General features: G+C 35.8%; 1 protein-coding gene across 1 annotated transcript in view; it reads right to left on the bottom strand.

Annotated features, from left to right (window-relative positions):
- side-VII (sidestep VII transmembrane protein) overlaps positions 1 to 26,680 on the bottom strand; it is a 494,219-nt gene that overhangs the window by 402,796 nt on the left and 64,743 nt on the right. The window contains exons 2-3 of the mRNA XM_074142232.1: positions 24,419 to 24,565; positions 12,599 to 12,660 (exon numbers count right to left, since the gene is read on the bottom strand). Of these exons, the coding sequence (XP_073998333.1) occupies positions 12,599 to 12,660; positions 24,419 to 24,565 (209 nt within the window). The remainder of the gene's footprint in view (positions 1 to 12,598; positions 12,661 to 24,418; positions 24,566 to 26,680) is intronic.

Genomic DNA, 26,680 nt, shown 5'->3' with positions numbered 1-26,680 from the left:
AGAATAGTAAGCTCTATAACTGACATAAATAGCAATCTTTCACTGTTAATAGTTTAAATGATATGGAAGGTTCAATTTTCGTGTGTTTCTAAAACGTACAGAATTTAAGCTCCTGTATCTCTCTTTGTATTGTTCCTATTTTAATAAATTCTACACCAAAATGTAGTGAATAGTAAGCTCTATAACAGACATAAATAGCAATGTTTTCCTGGTAATAGTTTAAACCATATGGAAGGTTCAATTTTCGTGTATTTCTAAAACGTTCAAATTTCAATCCTGTATATCTCTCTTTGTATTGTACCGATTTATATGAATTTTTCTCTAATTTTTCGTATTTTTTTGTATGGGAAAATTCATTTAGAGTACTTTGATGAGTTTTAGAATTTTCCCATTTGTAAACAATTCCAGTTGTATTAGAAATTCGAGTGAGAGTGTTCCCACAGGAATCTTTTTTTTTTTTAAACAGACTTTATAATTAAATGAAATTAAATATTTAAAACTAATTAAAAGATGAGAGTAATGATGAAGAAAAAAAAAATAAGACGTAGAAGATGAAGATGAAGAAGAACAACCTTTCTCTTATTACAAATGAAGAAAAAAAAAACTTTTTGAGAAAATTTCTCCTAGTTTCTCAAGTTCGCTTAATACCAGGAATCAATCACTTTGTTTGACTCTTCTTGAGAATTTTAATATCCGACAACTTTTTTTCTCTTTAAGAGAATCTCGCTCCTTGATACCCATTCCTTTTTGCTAATTAATGCTAAGAGTGTGATGTAAATTGTTTAATAAAGTTCACTTTATTAATTAAAATTAATTAAAGAATTACAGGGGGAAAATGTGGTGGGGGTAAAAGAGAGTTTCTTAATAATATTAGAATTGAAAATTTTAACTGATTTTTTTTATTTATTTGTTTTATTATTATTATTTATTTTTGTGTGTGTGTTTATTTATTCCCTCATTAATAAAGTGAAATTAAGCACCAGCAATTTCATCGCTTCATTTATTAATAAAGTTTTAGCATGTTCCTACTTCACTTGGATGAAAAACTAACACTGGCTTTATTTTGCGGCTCTACTATTATTCCTTATTTTTTATTAGCCCCTTTATTAATCTGAATTTTGTTCAAATATTTACCAAATTATTGGACGTATGTTTGTGTGTGTTAAGAGTTTTATTATTTTGATTATCTTTATTATTTATTTGGAGAGGGGGTGGGAAGGAAATGAAGAGAAATTTAAAGAGTTTTCTTGATGAAACTTGATTTATATAGCCTTGATCAGGGGTCGGCCAAACCTTTTTTTTTTTTTATCAAGGACCGCCCTTATATAATTTTTCGAAATTTCCATCGACCCCCTCATAAAAGTAATTTTCAGTTAATTAAAATTAAAACTATATCTATTAGGTACTGTGTTTGTATATTTATTTTATGATTTTAAACATTTATTAAAGTAATTTTACATTGTGTAACAATAATTTTTATGAAAAATATCTTCTTTTTTTTTAAATCTTTTATTGTAATTTACTACTGCAACGATTGCTGCAACAAGCAAATAAATATGGTACCTGATAGCAAAAAATAAAATCAAGAGTGGAGAAGGCATCCAGTGGTGCCACTCCAGTAACGTGCTTTGCTCTCACGATAAGAGTAAATCACGGAGGCCATCTTCTCTTCAATCTCCTTAGAGGATTACCTGGTAATGTGGAGGAAGATAGGTGTTCTATGAGAGGGTTAGGGATGAGCTGCTGTAGAGTGGAATGAAATTTGTGGGAAACGAGAGTTAGCAAGATCTTAATGTTGAAATTTAAATACCTTAATATTTATTAAATAATAAGTAAAGTAAGTATTGCTTCTTAATTAATGATATGGGTGTGCTCCTGATGTTTCTTTGCAAGGTTCCGCTATATTGGGTTCGAAATTGTTTTTTCCTTCGACCCCCTATATAGACCACTTTGGCGATCTCTGGCCTAGATTTAATAAGACATATATCTAAAACCTCTAGTGTCAGCACTGAAGTAATTTTATCTAACTACAATTCTTGGCCTTACAGGGAAAACAAGAGAATGGAGAGACGACGAATGTCCCGGTCTGTTGTTTTAAGGTGGCAACCACCCTTGAATAGAAACCAGAGGCGGGCCTGGCAGGCAACAGAGCATCCCAGGAGATTATGACTAGTGACTGCTTGGATAGAATGCTTTGCACGGATCTTATCCCGCGGGAAACGTCTGAGTAAGGTAAGGTGTTCCAATGGTAATTTCTTCCGTCGTTTTTGTTCAAGTGTAGTGTGGTGGGGTTCCACGTTAGTCGGATGTCCGATATACATCCCAAGGTAGTTGAACTAAGTTAGCAGAAGGAACAGGAATTGAGTCTAGACTTACAGTAGGACAAGAGTTACGACGCACCGAACACTTTTTAAACTTCGAAAATCTAAAATCTGCAACGATTACAAGGAGTAAAGTAATAGAATGTAAACACAATGATGCACATCTGCTGAGTGCAAGTCCAAGGATGTGTCCATCAAAACCAATCTAGCCACTCTAGAATTAATTAACAGCACTTTCGCTGGTTTTACGTAGTGAAACGGAACGAGTGGATTCACTGGGTGGAAAACATTCTTTCCTAGTACGAGGGTCGTTTGAAAAGTCCGTGCAAAAATAAAAACTACTTAATTTATGGGGGTAAACCTTTTTTATTTTACAACATAGTCTCCTTTTAGGCTTATACACTTCGTCCAACGCTGCTCTAGTTTGTTGATCCCTTCCGAATAATAGGATTTGTCCAAGTCTGAAAAATAGCCATTCGTTTCTGCAATCACCTCCTCGTTTGAATAAAATCTTTTTCCCGCCAGCCATTTCTTCATATTGGGGAACAAATAGTAGTCCGAGGGAGCCAAGTCTGGAGAATAGGGGGGATGTGAAACTAGTTGGAACCCTATTTCCATTAATTTTGCGACCACAACTGCTGAGGTGTGAGCTGGTGCGTTGTCGTGATGGGAAAGGACTTTTTTGTGGGCCAATCGTGGGCGTTTTTCTTGCAGCTCGGTTTTCAAACGGTCCAATAACGATGAATAATATGCACCTGTAATATTTTTACCCTTTTCCAGATAGTCGATGAGGATTATTCCTTGCGAATCCCAAAAGACAGTCGCCATAATCTTTCCGGCCGAAGGAACGGTCTTCGCCTTTTTTGGCGCAGATTCCCCCTTGGTAACCCATTGTTTAGATTGTTCTTTGGTCTCAGGAGTGTAGTGATGTATCCATGTTTCATCCACAGTGACGAAACGACGCTTAAAGTCCTGCGGATTCTTCTGGAACAGCTGCAAACCGTCCTTGCAACACTTCACACGATTTCGTTTTTGGTCAAGCGTGAGCAATCGCGGCACCCATCTTGCGGATAGCTTTGTCATGTCCAAATGTTGATGCAAAATATTATGTACCCGTTCATTCGAGATGCCCACAACACTAGCAATCTCACGCACCTTCACTCTTCTGTCATCCATCACCATATCATGGATTTTATCAATGATTTCTGGAATAGTAACCTCAACAGGGCGTCCAGAACGTTCAGCGTCACTTGTGCCCATATGGCCACTCCGAAAATTTTGAAACCACTTATAAACTGTTCTAATCGAAGGTGCGGAGTCACCATAATGTTTATCAAGCTTCTCTTTAGTCTCCTGAGGCGTTTTGCCTTTCATAAAGTAGTGTTTAATCAACACACGAAATTCTTTTTCGTCCATTTTTTGAAAATCACTCGACTTCCTCGATTCAAACGAATGCCAAACACAAAGAAATAGACCAATCTGGCTGAAACTTGGTGGGTGTTCTTCCAAGAGATGCTACTAACTAAACATAACCTCGATACGCGCCAGTGGTGCTATCTCTCTGACTTTGCACGGACTTTTCAAACGACCCTCGTAGTAAACATTTACAATGGAATCTTACCACACAAGTACTGGCTAGCATGTCCTCCACATCAGATAAAGAGCTGTCACCGTGTGCACGTGTGCGAGTAAAGGAGAGATAAAAGTGTTAGGAAACTAGACAAGAGATCTGGCCCGTTTCGGTTTTTGCAGAAAAAAAAGAAAAATAAAAAAACCCCTTAGACTGCGGGGACCTAGAACAGGAACATGGAACTTGTTGTGGGTTCTGCAGAGCGGGTTCTGCCTGGATACATTATTAATGCGCAAGTACGCGTTCCTCTTGTCCCTCTGCGCTAGTACCTTGTTAGCCCTTTTGGTTGTGTTTTATGTCTCTCAGTGTGGTTTTTTTTTTTTAAACCATAGCTCTTTTTTTCTTTTTTGCTTCACTATCTCTGTCCTACCTCCAACTAAACCCCAATTGTAATCGTGTCACTAGTACAGAAAGAGGATGATGTTCGTAGAGCAAGAGTTCTGAAGAACACAACAATCACGAGTGACTGACATACAAACTAGAAATTCCATTCTCTCTCTCTTGGGAAAGTAGCAGATGACACCGAGAATGGAAAATTAAGCCCGTGGCTGAGTGTTGAACTGAGCCAGAGGAGAATTCACCGAGTTTGGCCGTGTTGTACCCAGTCACACAGTCCGCCTATTGGTAAAAAAAGAAGCGGAGTGGTTTAGATGGCGACCGTGGTTAGTATGCCAAAGAGATGCCGGTGTACAACAGCATATTTGATGGAGGACGGAAGAGAGAGAGAGAGAGAGAGAGAATTCTCTGTTGCATTTTTTATTAAATTCAAGTTTTCAAAAACAGCTGGTGTGGATCACTGACTCGAATTTCTTTTATGATTCTCACAGTTCGAACTCATTAATATCCTTCAAACTCAGAATATTAGCATTTATATTTAATTCTTAACCAACATTACAGTTTTGTAAAATCGTACATTACACCGCAATATAACCTGACAAGGGAAACCTACCCCAAACAATACAAACTGTACAGAATAGCCTAGGAGCCTCTTTCGAGAAAAGTGAACGAATCATTTGAATAAAGAGTTATTTTCAGTAGTATATTATCCTGTTTTTAAAATGATTTAAGGCGCGTCAACATCCTGAAGTTATTGGCGCCCGGAGCTTTTTTTTTCAGTGCACTGCCGGCCTACGGACAGTGTTCTCTCTCGTTACAGGCAACTAGGAGCTGTAAGAAGCTCCTAGGAAGAGAAAATCTAAGAGGTCAGCAGCTGGATTCGAACCCGGGACCTTATTATTATTATTGTTACCTCTATATCTCTCTTTGTACTGTTCCTATTTTAATGAATTTTTCACCGAAATGTAGAGATTAGTTAGCTCTATAACTAATATAAATAGCAATGTTTTTGGGTTATTAGTTTAAGAGTTATGGAAGGTTAAATTTTCGTGCATGTTTGTAAATCGTTCAAATTTCAAACCTCTATATCTCTCTTTGTACTGTTCCTATTTTAATGAATTCTACACCGCAATGTAGAGAATTGTTAGCTCCATAACTGATATAAATAGCAATGTTTTCGTCTTAATAGTTTAAGAGTTATGGAAGGTTAAATTTTCGTGCATGATTGTAAATCGTTCAAATTTCAAACCTTTATATCTCTCTTTGTACTGTTCCTATTTTAGTGAATTCTACACCGAAATGTAGAGAATAGTAAGCTCTATAACTGACATAAACAGCAATGTTTTCCTGTTAATATTTTAAAAGATATGGAAGGTTTAATTTTCGTGTGTTTTTAAAACGTACAGATTTCAAACCTCTATATCTCTTTTTGTATTGTTCCTATTTTAATAGTTTCTACACCGAAATGTAATGAATAGTAAGCTCTATAATTGGCATAAATAGCAATGTTTTAGTGATAATAGTTTAAGAGATAAGGAAGGTTAAATTTTCGTTCATTATTCTTATTATTATTAATACCAATAACAAATCAAAAAATGAATAACGGTGTGATGCCGCTTTGAATTGTTCCAACCTTGAAAGAGGAAATACAATTTGCCGCCAGCGAACAACCAAACATTTTGAACAAAAGCATTAGAAGTGTGGAGCCGGCGCTTTGTACCCCTTCCCAATATTGAAAATGGTCGAAGTTTTTTTTTCGGTGCAATTAATGAACTAAAAAATGGCTTTTTCCAAACATTTCACTTTTTTTGGGGGGCATCTCATTCTCACCAGCCTGATCGTACAACAACAGCCTGATCGTTAAAACGATATTTAAACCATTGCCGCTGGTAATAAACGCTTAACTGTATAAACGTTTGTGGTTTGTGCCTTAACGTTGTGGGGGGGGGGGTTTCTTTGTATTCCGCTTTAAGTATGGATAAGACCTGGAATGATGTAATCAAATCCACAAGCTTTTGGCGTCCCACCAAAAGTCAGGAAGAAGAAGTCAGACTGTGAATAAGAAACCTTAGTTGAGCTTCGCTCTAAAGCAGGGGTTCCCAACCCGGGGGGTGCTCGCCAGATATTCCAGGGCGTGCGAGAAAAGTCCAGGTAATAAATAATTGGATATTATTATAACCCAAAAATATTTCTCATATTCTTATTTCTTATTTATTTGTTTTCCTTTTTTGTGAGTTTATTTCACATCTTGGGTTGTTATTATACTTCGTTTTGATGTGAACAGATCACATACTACGTGTTAAGTAGAATAACCTGTGATATTGTTACCTACCTATCTGTTTACTTTTATTATCAGATGTCTTTGCTTCGTTATCTGTAATCACACATTTTTTGACTAGTTGTTTTAAATGTTAAATTTTAATTTACAGGGCAGCCCGTCATAATTATTTTTAAAACTTTCGAGGCATAAATTGTGATTCTAAAAATATTTTAAGAAATTGTAGCTTCAGTATTGAAACTGTTTTGTAACATAATTATTTTATTATAAAGTATACTTTCTTTATTATATAACATACTCCATGTGTTTGATTCTTTTTTCTTTTTTTAAATATTTATCCTTGAGCAAAATATAAATTTCAGGGGGTGTAAGCTTCGAGTGAAATTTCTTTAGGGGTACGGGGGTCTAAAAAAACAGGTTGGAAACCGCCGCTCTAAAGGCACTATTTCAGCATCATTTACGATCCTGTTGTTCCTATATTTCAAAGAAATACTCGTAGTTAATAGAAAAGTATTCATGTGGGTATACAAACAATTTTTTTCTCAGAAAATTAATTTTACCTCTTTTTAAACAATTATAGAAAATTAATTAAATTATAATTAAGTGGCAAACTGTTGCATGAACATTTTCAATTATCAGAAATCGCGAAAATAATTTCAAATAAAATTAAGAGAAACATGCAATTACAAACATACAAAAACTGAGGCTAAAATATTAAACATTATTTTTGGTTCACTGGACTATAAAATGAGTATTTTCAATTAATATTCAATTGCATTGGTTTTATAAATAATAAAATGTTTATTAAAAAAACCTCTAGTAAATTTTAGAAAAAAAAAATCGATGTTGCCGATTATTTTGAATATATCGATTTAATAAAAATTAGTAGGTTGGTTAATCGATTATGGCAGCGTTTCCTAACCTTTTTTTTTTGGCTCGCGTACCACTTGGTAGTACCACAACATGATAAATTGTACCACTTCGTAAAAATGATTGTATTTCGTTAAATTTTGTTATTCCGTGTGTGTGTTATTCTATTATTATTATCATCTTTATTATGTATAGAGATACCAATGTATCTGTAACAAAGGAGTTCCAAGTTCATGTTCACTTTATAAACTTTGTAAAGTGTAAGAAGTTGTTGTTTTAAATAATTACAAAATTGCGTACAAATTTTTCTCTTTATTTTATGAATTATTTTAATAAATAATAACATACAGTAAAATTAATTCCCACAGGTTGGAAAACGCTGGATTATGACTAAAAGATGATTGTGGTGTCCTCTATTAGCAGGTAAGTGAACTATTTAAGTTATAACCTTCTGCGATCCTTAGTTTTTGAATTTCGGAGGTTACTGACGAACAGAAAAAAAAAATTAATTCGTTTATTTTATTTGTATTACAGAATTTTAAGAGGTAGTAAAAAGAAAACTTAATTTTAAACTAAAGATTTGTAAAAAAAATGAATCCAAACTGATCTAAACCCCGACACACACACATGTGCATGATGGGAAATAATTAGCGGCCAGCCGGTCTGCAGTGGCGCTTTCTGTCGGTAAACGCTCCCAAACTAGTTTATTACTGTTGATATATAAGGGATACATCACTTCCGGGGCAGGAACGGTAGACGCACACATCTGCTGTTTGTTGACCAGTTGCCGGCTTCCCTCACATGTAAGGCTAACACAGTGGGGGGAGAAGGGGTGAGCCACAGTCAGACCGCAACGCCATTGCACGGGCATCAAGAATTTACACAACATGTACGTATATGTTATACATATGTATTTACAATAAATACATACATATTACATTACATACACATACTGGACATAAACATTGAACATACTGACATATCAAAACTGATTATCCAAAGCCCCCAATGCATTTATATCTTCGTTTTGGGAATTTGTAGTTGCCACAAATTTTAATCCTCCCCGTCCTCCTTAGTATAAAAGGGTTTGTTTTTGTACGATTCAATCTATTGTGCCTGTTTTTTTTTTCATTTAATGGAAATTACCATCATCACAGGATGCGGGACAGCTTTTGGGTGAGGTCATAAGAGGGGAAGAAGACACGGGGAGAGAGAGATTGAACAGAAATCCGCAAAACAATGTCTAACCGGATGTTTCGATATTGCTGTGAAGTAAGACAGGTAGTGGAAATTATATACGATTCCATCATCAAAACTATTAGAACCGAATCTGTTCGATTCGGAGTTCATTAAAACTGTCCGGTAGGACAGTTGTATAAGGGTTGACCGTCAAAAACTGCACGTAAAAGCGCAACATTGAAAAACACCCAACTTTGACAATTTTTTGTTCTCTTTTTCTATAAAAGATAAGATTCCCAAATTTTCTTTAAAATATAGGGCAAATCCTCCTTTATAACTGTATTTTTTTAGGCAAGAACCTAGATCTAATAGATTTCGAGAAAAAAGTTGCCCGAAAATGAGCAAAAACGGCATTTTCAAAAAATTTTCTTGTTCTTCTTCTTGTTGTTGTAATGGTTTTTGAGGGAGATGTTGGTTGTAGACGTTGATGGATAAATAACACTTTAGTATCGGTATAAGATTTTATATATTTATATGACTGACTGCCAAGGACTGTATACTTTACACTACAAGAACAGAACAGAATGACTCACGTGGCTGAACGAAGTGTACAATTGAAGTCTAAGACTTTGAACAGAATTCCTCCTTTGACTTTTCCCTCGTTTTTATATACATTCCCGAGCCTCCCCTCTCTGTGTGCCAAGGGGGCTCTGTGTGCCAAGGGGGCTGTCTCTCTCTCTCTGGCTAGAGTGGATGAGTGGTGGGGGTTCACTACCCCTACATCGTTGTCATCTTTTTTTTTTGTAAACAACGTTGCGCCGAAATATGACACAGGAAATGAGGCTCCACTTTAGAGAGAAGCTATATTTTCTTTCTTTAAGAACTATTTTCTTGGCCGGGAAATGTCCAATAAGCTTACAAAGTTTAATGGAAAATTGTTGAAGCTTTTACTGTGAAAATTAGATGAAAACCCCGGAAAAAAAATTATCCCCCAGGAAACTGCTTCCGGTGCGTTTAAACTTCGCTCTAAAGTGTAATTCCAGGTACAATGAGCGCTCTCAACTGTTGCCTGAAAATTAATAAGAATTAAATAACCAAAATTAGGTTTAGCGGAAATGACGCTTCACTAAATGACTGTCATCCGTAATTTTTTTTTTCCGAATACAGTAGGAATTTCTCGGAAAATTCTATCAAAAACTGCGGAAAATGGAAAGTCATGAGAGTCACAAAGCATTAATAAAAAAAAATCTTAATTTAATTGTGCTTAAGTATCATAATAATTAGAAATGCTACAGATACTTTAATATCTATAAATAGATATTGGTACGTCAAAATATTTGTGAAAGATATATGGTTGTTTTATGTGCGAGTTTTGAATATTTAGAAACGTTCAAAGTTTAAATTTCGATTTAGTAACACCCGGCTGCACAAACGCACAAATTACGTACAAGGAGACACGCCTATTTATATAATACATTCATTAACATGAGATACATTACTCGCACATATGTTCCCAAAAGGTTTATTACTTAGTTTTAGGCTACAGCTTCATAATCTGTTCACTTTCTATTTAGGCATAGTCCCCATTTGTAGTACAGACACAATAACGGTGATATTGCCTTCACTTTTAGGCAGAACGTTAGTTGGAGTCGTCTGTTCACCGGTTATTTATGAGCCCAAATACAGAGGGAGTGTTTTAATAAAGACTTGCACGTGTGGTGTGCGTTAGGTGTTTCACCATAATTAAAGATACGTAATTAATGTTATTGCATAATAATTTTAATAACAGGTGTGCATTGACTGAACACATTTAAAGGGAAGCTGTGCACTCGTATCCTAAAAGGATAAGCACTGTATTCATTTTAATTACAGTTGATTAGTTAAGCTGGGATTGTTAATTAAATAATGAAGAGAAGTTCATAAAGTTTATTTACTTCACAAAGAAATAGACATTAATTACTAGAAACAACGAGGCACCACAATAGCCGAGCGGTTAAGATACTAGACCCGCAAAGCTAAGATGTATTGTTGGTTAGTGGATTCGATTCCCGGTCAAGGCCTTGGATTTTATTTTATGGTTAATATGAGAAATTTATAGTAAAGTAGCGGAGAAATATGACTGCGTGTTTAGCCCCTCTATTGAGGACTGGGAGTGTTGGAGAGATCAGCTGGCAGCTCTGATAGTCGGGATTGGAACGGTTCATCGGGACGAAGTTATTGCGTTGGCTAGAGCATCCGTTAGGTTTTCACATTATGGACAGCTGGATTTGAACAAAAAGCTATTTTCTTTTGAACGGCACGATGATAATATGACATACACGCTTCAGCATTTGCGATGGCTTTTTAAGCTAAGAGGTGAACTTTTATATCTGAATCACACTCCTTGGCTGGAGAGGGATGTCCAGACGTGTTCTTTATGCAATTTAAATGCAAGAGAAGATATTGTTCACTTTCTTGCAGTCTGTCCTATACTGACGGAATTTCGATTACGTTACTTGGGTGTTCGTACCCTCGATGTGAGTTCAATGAGAGATTATTTAAATGCTCTGGACTGTCATGGTCTCATAAATTTCGCCAGGTCTGCTTGGCGCTACCGTTTTCAGTTGGTGCAGGAATTTAATTTTTGATTGTTGTTAATTTTCATTATGTAACCTAATTTGGAAATATTATAATTTATTTATGTATCATAAGTTTTTGTTGCTTTTATACTATTCTTTGGATTATGTAAGGTTGATAAAAGTTTATTTTTCTTTTTGATTAACGGCATTAATTTCTTAAGTGAAATTTGTAATTTATTTACTTTTGGCATTTATTTCATTTTGATTGATGTTACTTATTGTTTTTGTAATATGAAGTTCTTGGTTCATTTGTATTAAAATTTAAATTGGTTTTGTTTTACATCAACCTCCGGCTGACGGGTTTCCCTAGCCGTATATACTTGTAATTTCAGTTTTGTTGTAGAAATGTTTATTTTGCGTTTTTTAATAAAGTATATTATTATTATTATTATTATTATTATAGTAAAGTAAGTTAGGCGGTTATAGGCTAGACCCGCAAAGCTAAGATGTATTGTTGGTTAGTGGATTCTATTCCCCAGGTCTAGGTCTTGTATTTTAATATCTCCATTATTGTATTTCTGCTCTATACCCAAGGAATAGCTGTTTCACTGTTTTTTTCAGCCCTTCTATTTCCGCATTACTAGGTAATCCCACCTTCAACCCCAACATGTGATACTTGCATCACGTATTGACAGCTGATATGACGTAACGACCATTTTTGCCTCATTTCTTTGATATACATACAATTATATGTTTTTGAAGACGCGACAAACACTAAGATTTGTAACTGCAGAGAGCAACTCCAGCTCATCATTTCACACTATTTACAAGAAGACTGCACTCTTCACAAACTTCGTCATTTATATACGTATCATAAAAGTAAATTTAGAGAAATTATTTTTGCATTGAACTAGAATTTGTGGTAGCTGATTAGTTAGGCGGAAATCATTGGAAAAATAAAATCAAAGTATCAGCTTTTCTTTTCTTTTTTATTTCCTGTTTTTCTTGACTACAAGGAGATCTAGCTGCTAGAGCGGTAAGAAACGGAAGTCGTCTCTACACCTGTTGATATGGAAATGGTATGAGAGAAGAAGCTTTGAAGGAGCATCACCCCGATGTAATGCGATAAGCAACCCTAGGGTGGAGTTCCTTTTACTTCCAGAGAAAAAGATTTTTCCCCACATAACCCATGGGGAAATACTAACCTTCCCCTTCCCGAAGGTGGCTTCCCCTCTACATTGGCAGAAGAGCTTAAAAGGAAGTATTAACTTTTCTTAAGATTCTAAAATCCATATTATTCTTTATCCATATAACGTCTTTTTTTTTTCTTTTTTTTTAAAAAAACAAATAAACTTAAAAACAATTATTATCATCAGATGGAAAATGGGGGAAATTAAAAGAAAAAGAAAAATTAATTTTTACTCACCAACAACTGTAAGATTAACTCTGGAATTTCTCGACTGGCCAATCCTGAAGTCGACTCTGCACCTGTTGAGCACAAACATAGTTATTACTTCTTAGATAATTTTGTTCATGTATACAGGATTGATAGACCATTTTATAATAACCACTTTTCCTGACTCAAGGGGAAGTCTCAGGGGGATATTTCCGGTGCTAAACTCAAAATCGATAAAATTCGATACAAATCGTAATATTTACCATATAAAAAAAAAGGGTAACAGCTACAACAATTTTTGAAAATACCATTTTTGCTCATTTTCGGCAACTTTTTTCTCGAAACCTATTAGATCTGGGTTGTTGCAAAAAAAATTACAGTTATAAAGGAGGGTTTGCCCTATATTTTAAAGAAAATTTGGGATTTTATCTTTTATTGATTTAGATTTAGATTGCTTTAGACGGGCGGTTCCACCAGAAAGGGGGGAAGGAACGCAGGCAATCCAAAACGGTTCCCATTGTTCCCCGCCCATCCCTCATCTCATTAGAGATACCCGGGCTTTACAACAACAAATCCTGCTAAAGTTTGCCAGATGCCAATAAAATAAACTAATAAAGTAGTAACAGCACACTAGGGAGCATGACGACCCAATCGCCTCAGTGCACTGGAATAAACCTAGAAATTTCTGGTAAAGATTAACAGCAGCCACAATCTCCGGTAGGGAAACATTTAACCTCCTCGAAGACGAGGAATCCTAGTTTTAGAATAAACTGGCCTCTACAAAGTGCCGCACAGTCTCATTGGGGACTTACCACATCCAGCGCAATTTGGCTGCGACTGGATAAGGCCACATTTGAAAAAAGATGGTACCCTAAATTCGCATGTCCACTCAACAACACCTGAACCAAACTGGCGGATCCCGGGGACCTGCTAAAACCGAGACTATATCCAATGTTTTTGACAGGCCAAGGATTTTCTTAGCCTTAGCGGCAGTCAGCTCGGGGGGGATCTCCACCCGAGATTCCGATGTTCCTTCAAAAAATCCACTGCTCCACCTCTGTTCTACAACGTCGATAGGATACAGGGATAATGTGGACTGAGGAGTCATTGTTATCAACGCAGCTCCTTCCTTTGCTGTTTTATCAGTAAGTTCGTTACCCGGAATCCCAGAATGACCAGGGAACCAAGCAACCGAAACAGTATTCAGAGCTCCTGAAACAAATTGAGAGCCGCATGGCAAGAATTGACCGAGAATTGGTTCTTACTAGGAGAGGCCAGAGCTTTAATTTCAGCCCATCTATCTTTTATAGTAAAAGAGAGAGAAAAAAAAAATTGTCAAAGTTGAGTGTTTTTCAAATTTACGCTTTTTCTTGCAGTTTTTGATTAGTAGGGTAAAAAGGAGGCTTCTAGCTCAATAAACATGTTCGCCATTTTTACTGAGCTAGAAGGCTCCTTTTTACACTACTTTGACTGTCAACCCTTTATACAACTGGTCCTACCGAGACAGTTTTAATGAAGTAGGAGAAATTAAAAAAAGAAATAAAATAGTCTAATTGTACTGGCAATAAAAAAAACCATAATCGGCTTAACCCACAGTTTAAAAGAGTTCCCTTAGAAATTAGAAAGATGGAACAAAGTCAGAAGATGAACAAAAAGTCAGAAATAAGGGAACAAAGAAGAAGAAGAAGAAGGAAACTGTCGTGGTTGCTGGAGGAAAAGTACAGTCAATGTGAAAATCTCATTGGCAGAAGTTTTCCATGAATGTTAATGATTCTACGGTTTTAGGGAAGGGAGTGTACCCTACCTTGGCAAGGGGTCTTATGATCCTTAGTCCCTGTGCTTAATAGTTCTGCTAAAGAGCAGGACTCCGTGTTTCAAATCGTGTTCTGGATGTGTATTACCTCTCACTCTTCTTAACGCTTTCCACGGCACCCATTTTTCATGCCACTACGCTCGGAAAATGTCTCTCGCTTTCCTGTACACTTTTTTTTTTCCTTCTCTCGAAAGGGGATACAGCGATGTGCTAAGGAGGTTAGGTGTTATATATATCTTTAATTTTCTTTTTTGGTAACACTAATTTTTCTTAATTATTAGAACAGGTTGTGAGAGAAAATTCTATGGCGGTGCTTATAATGGGGGTCCAGGAGCTGGGAAAATTAAGTACCATCATCTTCTTTTCCAAGCTCATCTAGTTTTTCCTTTATTTTTCCTACGTCCACATTTATTTTAGAATAATTACAATAATTTTTGTGACCTCATGCAATAAATAATAATTCTATCATAATTTCATTTCTGACTTAATAATTATTTTACTCTACTCCAGTAAAGAGGAAGTACTGTAATCGTGCAGATTTTCGATTTTGGGGGGGGTTCACCGGAAATAGCTGTTCTGAGTCTCTCCTCATCCACCCTCACACCAAAGGGAAAAAGTGGTTTCCGGACAAAAAAACGGCGTTTTTCTGTCTGAATCCGCTGTAAATCGCCCCCCGGAAGTTGAAATTTTATAATAACGCCTTTTTAGGGCTAACAGAGGATGTCCGCAACAATGTTTTGAAACAAAATCGGCCCAACGGAAGTGCCTCTTTACTGTATCCATTTTAACAGTTTTCTAAGACTTCTTTCATAACAACTGCATCTACTGGCAGCATCCATGTTGGTCTGTAACTTTCTGTTTGAAACATTTTTCCCCCTGGAAAACTCGCTTAAGGGCACTTAGGCTATCCTCTAACGTGCTATTACTGTTTATTTTGCTAGCCTGCCACTTATATTAATTTCAATAAACAACAAATTTAGGTGGAAATTTTCAAATACCACTTTTCAGAAAAGCTTTTCCAGTAGTTTAAGATTTCCCCCGAAATCGGCCCCATAAACCATGTCATTTAAACTTCATGCAGTGACAGAAAGCATAGAAATTCTTCATCTAATAATAAAAAAGAACATTTTTCTGGGAAATACGGTTAATATTGGAAAATAAATTTTCAATTTAAATGTTACTATTGACGAGAGAAAGAAAAGCGTAGCCAATCATTTAAAAAAAAAATGGCTGCAAAACTCAATTTAATTTTTTTAAAAATTTGATTCAAAGCGTTCAAATATTCGCTGGAAAGAAATAATTGGAACGTTAAAAAACAAAATCAAAAAACATTTATTACAATCGATCGATATCGATTAAACTTGCAATATACAATAATGTCAACTGCACGACCATGCATAATAAAAACTGGTGGCTGAAAATATAACTAAACGATAGATCTGCAATTTTAATTAAAAATTTTTCCGCCTGTTTAATAAAACATGAACGAATCTCTTAAATAGTGAATCATATATAAAATGAATCCAGACATTTAATTTGATGTCAATGAAAAATGTATATAGTGAAGAGGGGGGCCCCTTTGAACAGTTTTAATTTCTCGCCAAATATTTAAAACATTTATGATTGGTAATTTTCTCCTCATGTTGTGGTAGACCTGTTGTATAATTGACGAGAGTTTCCCTTCCGTTTTCATTGTTTGGTAGAAGTCTGAATTGAGGAATGTTTTAATTTTGTAAGGTGGAAGTAAAATAATTTTTGATGCAGCTTTGGGAAGTGTATTGTGAAGATTGTAGGTGGACAAGGTGTAAGTATTGTTAGTCCCCATATTAACTTTTGGAATTCGTATTTCTTAAACCCTAGTATTTACAAAAAGTCTATTTGCTTGCACAAAAAGTGTTGGATATTATATTTTCCTTTTATGGAAGGAGAGGGAGGCACACATTTCAACATCACCAGTTAAAATGTGCCGCCCTAACGACCACTGCAAGATCCTCTAACCGCCTAACATACATTACTATAAATTTCTCATATTAACCATTAAATAAAATCCAAGGGCAAAGACCGGGAATCGAATCCACTAACCAACAATACATCTTAGCTTTGCGGGTCTAGCCTATAACCGCCTAACTTACTTTACTATAAATTTCTCATATTAACCATTAAATAAAATCCAAGGGCAAAGACCGGGAATCGAATCCACTAACCAACAATACATCTTAGCATTGCGGATCTAGTCTATAACCGCCTAACATACTTTACTATAAATTTCTCATATTAACCATTAAATAAAATCCAAGGGCAAAGACCGGGAATGGAATCCACTAACCAACAATACATCTTAGCTTTGCGGGTCTAGCCTATAACCGCCTAACTTACTTTACTATAAATTTCTCATATTAACCATTAAATAAAATCCAAGGGCAAAGACCGGGAATCGAATCCACTAACCAACAATACATCTTAGCATTGCAGGTCTAGCCTATATCCGCCTAACATACTTTACTATAAATTTCTCATATTAACCATTAAATAAAATCCAAGGGCAAAGACCGGGAATCGAATCCACTAACCAACAATACATCTTAGCATTGCAGGTCTAGCCTATATCCGCCTAACATACTTTACTATAAATTTCTCATATTAACCATTAAATAAAATCCAAGGGCAAAGACCGGGAATCGAATCCACTAACCAACAATACATCTTAGCATTGCAGGTCTAGCCTATATCCGCCTAACATACTTTACTATAAATTTCTCATATTAACCATTAAATAAAATCCAAGGGCAAAGACCGGGAATCGAATCCACTAACCAACAATACATCTTAGCTTCGCAGGACTCGCCTTTAACCGCTCGGCTACTGAGGCGCCTAATAATAATAATAACAAGGGAAGGGATTAGCTATGCGGTTAGCTTATTGGATTCCCACGTGGAGTTCACCGGGTTCGAATCCAGCAGCTAACCCTTCAGATTTTCTCTTCCTAGGAGCTTCTTACAGCTCACAGTCCGGTGATGGACAGTGTTCGGTCTGTAACGAGAGAACACTGTCCGGAGGCCGGCAGTGCACTGAAAAAAGCTCCAGGCGCCAGTAACCTTAGATGTTGACGCGCTTTAAAACATTAAAAAATAAAAATAATAGTTATATTTTGTAAGGTGGAAGTAAAATTTTTGTTGCAGCTTTGGGAAGTGTATTGTGAAGATTGTAGTGGACAAGGTGTAAGTATTGTTAGTCCCCATATTAACATTTGGAATTCGTATTTTTAAACCCTAGTATTTACAAGAAGTCTATTTGCTTGCACAAAAAGTGTTGGATATTATATTTTCTTTTATGGAAGGAGAGGGGGGCACACATTTCAACGTCACCAGTTAAAATGTGCCGCCCTACCGACCTGCAAGTTTGTGACTACATTAAGAAGCGCAATAAAGCGAATATTTCGTTCAAACTTCCCTAAACCCATCACTTGGGGTATAACATCCAGAACTGAGTCATTCTTGATTTTTGAACTAGATTTCAGTGGTTTAAAAGAGAAAGTAATGTAGTAGAGAGAGAAATAACTGATAGAAGGTAGATTCAGAGTAAAGTAATATCATTTCTTTCTATTTTATATTGTGTTCAAAGCTACCCCCACTAGTGTGGCAGATATTAACATTTGGCATAAAATTTTTAAATTAAAAAATATAGATCGTCTACGTAAAGTACCACAACTGTTTATTGATATAGATCTCTTAAGAAGACTTGAAAGTTTGAAGAAAACAAAATAAAAAGGTTCAATAATACAGATTCTGTGCGCACTCTGTAAACAGAAAATGTAAATTCTGTTCAAATGTGCTCCCCCTCTCCACTATGCGTGCGTACCACTAAGCGTTCACAACGATCACGCTCACGACCGCGCGATTTTGGCCTTTCCACTTGCTTGCGAGCGTTGCGATCGAAAACTCGAAGTGGACTGGACTGTGGAGCGTTTCAACCGTCCATGTAAACATTACAAATGGCGACCTCGAAAATAAGTCAGAAGCTTGAAGAGGTTATTTATTTAATTTTAACCCCCGTTTATATGCAGTTATAATAAACTTTATTAATTATTGGTAAAGTTGACTTATATTCAAAATATATAACATATATAATTCAATTTTTATATTACATTTTCGTGAAGTATTTATAAAATTTACGTTTAAATAAAATTAAAATGTCTTTTGTGGCAACAGTAGGATATTTATTAATGCAACGTAATAATGCTTTAGAAAGTTCTTTATCTAGTTCCGACGAAGAGTGGAATGCAATTTTACATAATCGCAATAGTGAAAAGCGAAAACTTAGGCCACGTATTATTAGCTATCAAAGTGTAATTGGTCGTTATTCAGTGATTTAGTATGTTAAGGGATAAGTAATTTTTCATTTTATTGTTATTTTTTCGCAGACTTTCGTGAAACACATTCAATTATTTACATGAGATAATACTTTCATTTACCTGATATAATTTTTTCGGTCGCCATCTTTGCTTTTCAAAATTCGGCGCCAAATTTCTGAACGCCCACTTTGACCTAGCTCTTCAAGGTTAGGGGGCGTTGTGAGCTTCGCGTGAGCGAAAATAATGACGTCATTAGTGACGTTTTCGCCACAACCAATTTTTTTTTTTGAACTGTAGTCGTGTGAGTGTTCTCGTTCGACTTTTCTTTTCTTTTTTTTTTAGTAAAAAAATCCAAGTTTTCTGTAATTCAACTAACCTTGTTGGCTAGCTACATGCCCTGAAGATGGTAAACAAAAACAATTTTGCCCGAAACGTTGGCCAAAAAAGAACGAATCTTTGTGTGTGTGTTCTTGACCGATTCCTCGCTAAATTGAATCCCTTTGATACTGAATTTAAGTTGGTAGACAAATTTAATTACTTAAACTGTGTTATATTTCATGCAAAATGTATTTTATTTATTTTTATTTTTAGCGAAGAAAAAAACCAAAAAATTTAATTGGCTGAAAAAACAAATAAAAATTCAGCTCCCGAGCGCTGAAATTTGATTTTATTTTATTTTTTGGTTACCGGGTGAATGTAAAAAAGATGTGAATAAAGTGTAAAGCCATCGAGCTGCTACAAAATACCCAGCACTGTTACTGGGTATGCTGGGTTATAGCTTAATTTTTAGCATGAATGAACACGCGTATACACTTGGGATAGTGAGGGGGGGGGGCACCTTTCCAATTTTTCTACCCCCCCCCCCATGCTTTCCCAACTTTAGGTTACTTTCTTTTTTTTTACTCCCATCCGATTTTTTTTTTTTTTTTTTTATGCCAAATTAATACCAATAAAATACAAAACTTTATCTGAAGAATGTACATATAAAATGCAACAATCGATAAACTTGTATGGAATCGATTATTGGTACTCGTATTTTTGTTTTTTAACCTAAAAAAAAAAAAAAAATTCACTGTATGATATGCACAACCTGATATTGGGTAAATTTCCCTGTAAATTCCACAAAATTTCCCTGTTTCCATGGCTTGTTCAGTTTTTTATTGAGAAAATTAAGATTACCTACTACTCTATTAAATTGTACGTTTCTAATATTTAAATAAAAATGATATCCGTTTTTTTCGACCGTTGTTGATTGATGATTTTTGGAGAATATTTGAGGTGTGGTCATAAAATTTAAACACACTAATTTGGTTTCTTTATACCAACGTTTCGGTAAATATATTCATTCACCTTCTTCCAGGGTCTGTACAAAAAAAGGAATATTATACTAATATAACATAGATACAATTTGAGAAATATTTGTGCATTTTTTTGTGTTTCTCAATTTGTATCTACGAGGGTCGTTTGAAAAGTCCGTGCAAAGTCAGAGAGATAGCACTACTGGCGCGTATCGAGGTTATGTTTAGTTAGTAGCATCTCTTGGAAGAACACACACCAAGTTTCAGCCAGATCGGTCTATTTCTTTGTGTTTGGCATTCGTTTGAATCAAGGAAGTCGAGTGATTTTCAAAAAATGGGCGAAAAAGAATTTCGTGTGTTGATTAAACACTACTTTATGAAAGGCAAAACGCCTCAGGAGACTAAAGAGAAGCTTGATAAACATTATGGTGACTCTGCACCTTCGATTAGAACAGTTTATAAGTGGTTTCAAAATTTTCGGAGAGGCCATATGGGCACAAGTGACGCTGAACGTTCTGGACGCCCTGTTGAGGTTACTACTCCAGAAATCATTGATAAAATCCATGATATGGTGATGGATGACAGAAGAGTGAAGGTGCGTGAGATTGCTAGTGCTGTGGGCATCTCGAATACATAATATTTTGCATCAACATTTGGACATGACAAAGCTATCCGCAAGATGGGTGCCGCGATTGCTCACGCTTGACCAAAAACGAAATCGTGTGAAGTGTTGCAAGGACGGTTTGCTGCAGCTGTTCCAGAAGAATCCGCAGGACTTTAAGCGTCGTTTCGTCACTGTGGATGAAACATGGATACATCACTACACTCCTGAGACCAAAGAACAATCTAAACAATGTGTTACCAAGGGGGGAATTTGCGCCAAAAAAGGCGAAGACCGTTCCTTCGGCTGGAAAGATTATGGTGACTGTCTTTTGGGATTCGCAAGGAATAATCCTCATCGACTATCTGGAAAAGGGTAAAACTATTACAGGTGCATATTATTCATCGTTATTGGACCGTTTGAAAACCGAGCTGCAAGAAAAACGCCCACGATTGGCCAACAAAAAAGTCCTTTTCCATCACGACAACGCACCAGCTCACACCTCAGCAGTTGTGGTCGCAAAATTAATGGAAATAGGGTTCCAACTCGTTTCACATCCCCCCCTATTTACCAGACTTGGCTCCCTCGGACTACTATTTGTTCCCCAATATGAAGAAATGGCTGGCGGGAAAAAGATTTTATTCAAACGAGGAGGTGATTGCAGAAACGAATGGCTATTTTTCAGACTTGGACAAATCCTATTATTCGGAAGGGATCAACAAACTAGAGCAGCGTTGGACGAAGTGTATAAGCCTAAAAGGAGACTAGGTTGAAAAATAAAAAAGGTTTACCCGAAAAAATTAAGTAGTTTTTATTTTTGCACGGACTTTTCAAACGACCCTCGTATATTAGTGTAATATTCCTTTTTGTACAGACCCTGGAAGAAGGTAATATATGCTACATATTTACCGAAACGTTGGTATGAAGAAATAAAATTTGTGTTTAAATTTAATGACCGCACCTCAATATAGCTCAAAATCGTTTAAATAAAATATATTTGAGCTTAAGCCCAAAATTTTGAGTTTTTTTATTTTTTGGTGGCAGTCACCACCACAGGGTGATTCGGGATCACTTTTATGTCTTATCAGGTTAAACCAAATAAATGATCGATTAAAAAAAAAAAAAAAAAAAAATCCATTAAATAGGTACTTACAGCTGTTCAATATAAATCGATTTTAGCAAGCACCTATCACGTCTTTTAAATAGTGTCATACTCAAGGATCAACCTGTAAAGCTAATATAATATTGTGGTACTGGGTTCGATTCTCCGGTCTCAGGCCTTAGATTTTATTTAATTGGTTAATAAAAGAAATTTACATTAAAGTATGTGTTGCTAGTCGCCTCCGTCCACGACATCTAATTTGGTAGTTGGACGGTAAAGCCTGCCTGAAAAAAAATAGGGCAATTACTACTCAAGGAACAGTACTGTGCTATTAGTGCAGAGGTCGCCAAAGTGATCTATATAGACTCCCCCCCAGGGGTCTATTTAACAAAAGTAGGGGGTCTATCTGAGCCAGGGGTTCGATCTGTGCCAGGGGGTCGAAGGAAAAACAATTTCGAACCCAATATAGCGAACCTTGTTAAGAAACACCAGGAGCACACCCATCTCATTAATTAAGAAGTAGTAGTACCTTTAGTTACTTTACTTATTATTTAATTAAGGTATTTAAATTTCAACATTAAGATATCTTTCATAAAACTATTTGTTACACAATGTAAAATTACTTTAATAAATGTTTAAAATCATAAAATAAATTGTACAAACTCAGTACCTAATAGATAGTTTTATTTTAATTAACTGAAAATTACTTTTATGGTGGGGTCGATGGAGATTTCGAAAAATTATACAGGGGGGGGGTCCATGATCAAAAAAAGTTTGGCGACCCCTCTATTAGAGGATAAAAACCGGAAAAATGCATTAGTAAATATCGTACTTCCTGTTTTTCAATTTTTTTTTTTACCAAAAACTTCATTGCAGCACCCTCTCAAGGCACTTAAGAGAAATATTAAACAGGAACTTCGTAGTTTTTCTTTTTTTCTAAAACAGGTATTTCCGGTGAAAAAGAAAAATCGATCGCCTACACGATTGCAGTACTTCTCTAACTAGTAGAGTAAGAGGAAGTAGACAAAGGAGATGAAAAGGAAGTGCACATTACCTGGGCCAAACTTAATACCATTCTTTCCGGTTAAACGATAATGTGTTTTTCATTTATAACCTTCACAGATCCAAGACCATCGTTATTCCCTGTTTATCGGTACGATTGAAGTCTTAACCTTTCAAAAGCAAAGCTTAGAGAATAAGAACAGAAATTGCTAAACTTTTTTCTTAATTTCATTTTTCAATTTTATTTTTTTATAATATAGTGCCGAAGCTGAAGGAAAAGTAAGGAAAAGGAGTTTTTATTTCCGACGGAAAAGTTTTCATCCACTTTCTTGAAGAATTTTCCGGTTTAAATCCACTTTTCTTATTTTTTTTTTGTTCTTTTAAATCCTACTGTACTTTGAAGTACTCAGTTTAGAAGAACTGATCTTCTATTATAAAGAAAGCGACAAGCAAGAACGTGAAAAGAAATAAAACAAAGTGAAACTTATAATTGGGAAAATAATTTAACACAATGGGTGGAAAACAGTGTTGAAAAAGGAAAAGCGATAAAATATTTATAATGGGTAATAAATTTTCCTTTTTTTAAAAAAAAACTTATAAAGCTTGTTTCAATTTTTAGTCCATTATTTGTTGGAAGGGGGCTGCCAGAAAAGATTAATTAGTGATCTTTTCTTGGTGAAAGGAAAATGATTTTTCCTCAATTATTTATGATGAAGGAACTTATTTAGAAAAGGCTTTTCCCTCATGAATAAGAAGATCCAAGGTTTATCGACTCTTCTGCCTGAAAAAGGCTGTTTTTATTCCTTTTGTGTGTGTGTGTGTGTGTGTGTGTTTTTCGACTTTTATGAAAAACATTATCCCACTAATCGATACCTCGAATATAATTCTGGATTTAATAATCGATTTTTATTAAAGCGCTACTTAAAATTAAAAAAAAATCTGTTTATTTTGTTTATTTCTACTTTATGAAAAACATTATCCCACTAATCGATACCTCGAATATAATTCCGGATTTAATAATCGATTTTTATTAAAGCGCTACTTAAAATGAAAAAAAAATCTGGTGTAAAACATGACTATTCTTGTAATTATTTATTAGTTAAACAAATGTTCGTTTAAACTCAGAAAACTTGTTAATTAATTCTTGTTATTTTTACCACACTACCAACCTCACAGAAGTAGTCTTCATTAAATTATCAGAAATATAATATACTCGTATTTACACGCAAAAAAGTTTTTTTTTTTTCACAAATGGCAACACTGACTTGTCACAAGAGAAGTTTATCATTTGAAAGCCGACTCAGTTGGTAAACTGTCAGCACCAAAATGGCGGCACCAACTCTTTAAGGTTAACTTTATATAAACAAATTATAATTGTTATTGTTAAAGTATAAGGTAGGTAAATAGTTTTTGTAAACTATTTATTTTTTATAACATTAAATCAATTGTACATTGTAATCAGTATGTCTGTAAAACATACGAGTCCTTCGGGTTGTTTAATTAGAACAAATAATAGAAAAATATCTCTGCAGTTGGCAATAATGTTTCTTCACCTTCGATAGATCGATAAATTCACCAAAATAGATAAACTGTACTCTTTCAGTTATTTTAACCATTAGATACATCATGGTACATCATTAAATGATTACACAGTAATTTAAAATAAATAATATCCATGCTTACCTGTAGACACCAGCGTCTGCTTCCTTGATATGGTCTACACCTAATTCAGCCGGATCTTTCTCCGACATGAAATAAGCTCGGTTTGAAAAGACTTGCTCATTTGACCACCGCTCGGCCTGTTTCCAGGGACGATTTCTGGCGTCCACACTAGAAAATGCAAAATAGAAAAGTGAACTTAAAACAGAAAACTAGAGTGGAAAAAAGAAAAACAATGAAAATAGTTTTTCAAATCAATTTTTTAGTCATTTATTTAGTTACAATCAACGCATTGCCGTTATAAGCAACAAGGGTAACAATCAACAACATATCTACACATATCAGAGTGGAGAAGTTACCCAGCGGCGGTAACACTCCCAATAACATTCTACATTCTTCATCAGAGAGGAGATCGCCGAGGCCCACCACTGTCTTTTTAAGACTGTCCTAGAAGTGTTGTGTCTGGAAAAATGTTCTGGAAGATAGGATGTTGGTACACCAGTGAGGGATTGTTGATGAGATTGAATGTTTAAGATGGAATTTTCTTGTAACAGGTTTCAGCATCCTTATGTTGCACGAAAGGAATGTTTCAAGTCTGTGTGGAAAATATGGTTTGATTTGGTGACGTAAGTAAGGAGTGTCTAAACTATAGAGCGAAGAATTTTAGACTGTAAGGCCTGGATTCTTTGGAGGTTTAAGCGTTAGGTTGAACCCTACCATTCGATGCCATAAGCCCAGAATGGCTTTATTGTACCTTACATAAATAAGTCCTTTGTTGTCTAAAATGAGTTTTGATCTGTTCTCTAATTATTCTTTTCAGTTGTTGCAAGCTTCTAATGATAAGATAAGTTTCAGTAGCGGTTTCACCAAGTACCATGTGAAATTTCACAATTCGTTGCTCTACTACATGTGTAGTATCATGTTTTCGGCAAAACGAAACTAACACCTCTAGTACACAAACGACGGTTCCGGTCAGACAGATTTCTCTACAAACACGTGAGACGCTGCTGCAATCGAAAGAGAAGGCTTTACGCTGCACAGCTGTCGTTAGGTCGCGGTCGTTAGGATTTTGGCGCATGCATAGTTCTTCTGTTGCAGCATCAGTCTCAGTTATTTAATAGCCCACACCTTGTATGTTTGGGTAAGTAGGGCACGATAATATCGTGGAGTTTTTTTTCCTCCCCATACATGGTAACTCTGCCAGTCTGATTGGATGCTGTGGAGATTTTTTTCCCCATTTTTTGGAGTGCTGCTGAGAGATTGACTGGCTCAATTATATACTGATTTTAGTGCAAACTACTGTATTTTTTATTTTAATGATTTAAGGTGCGTCAACATCCTGAGGTTATTGACGCCCGGAGCTTTTTTTCAGGGCACTGCCGGCCTCCGGACAGTGTTCTCCTCGTTACAGACAACACTGTCCATCACAAGCGGACAGTGAGCTGTAAGAAGCTCCTAGGAAGAGAAAATCTAAGGGTCAGCAGCTCTGGATTCGAACCCGAGGACCTCCGCGTGGGAATCCAATACGCTAACCGTGTAGCTAATCCCTTCCCTAAACTACTGTATTGTTGTCTGGGAAACCCCCAAATTTTGGATAATTGTGAAAACCTATTTACAATACTTTGCCTGGATCCATAATCGTACTAGTTTGGGAAAGGGAGAAAATTCTTTTCCTAGTTATTAAGGGAAAAGCCCAACTAATGAAAAGCGAAAGAAAAGAAAAGCGGAAAAGCAAAGAGAGAGAGAGAAAGAGATCAATAAAAATACCTAGCACTTAATTTAAGTGGTGAGAGCCAGAGAGAGAGGCCCAATAAATCATGGCCGACGTCAAGCAAGTACAGAATGAAGTGGTTCGCGTGTTCCTAGAGCAAAACTAGAATAGAAAATATTAACAATAGTGAAACAATGTGGATGGGGTGTCGCACCTCAGCGCGCCACCCCCCACTTTGATGGCGGGGGAAGAGCGGGTTAGCGGCGGCCCTAATTAATTGTATTTTCAGTTTACTTTTTCGGACGGAAGGAGTTGCCACTGCCATACAGATCATTATTCTTTTATGTTTTTTTTGTTGAACTATTATACAGCTGTTGTTTGCAATTTGTGTTTTTGCACGGGGGGGGGGCTTTTTTAATTAAACTTTGGGAAGTTATTATAGTAATTTTATTTATTACTTCAATTATAGTACTTCGTTCCGCTAAGAGGAATTTTTTTTTTTTATTTGGGGCGATCTTCTTGGGTTTGAAGGGCATTAGTCGCCAGGGAAATACGACAAGGAATAGGAGTTGGTC

This window comes from Rhodnius prolixus, unplaced genomic scaffold (assembly GCF_049639745.1).
Source record: "Rhodnius prolixus isolate KJV_2025 unplaced genomic scaffold, Rpr scaffold_6, whole genome shotgun sequence".
NCBI classification, from domain to species: Eukaryota; Metazoa; Arthropoda; class Insecta; order Hemiptera; family Reduviidae; genus Rhodnius; species Rhodnius prolixus.
This window is presented reverse-complemented; position numbering and strand designations above follow the sequence as displayed.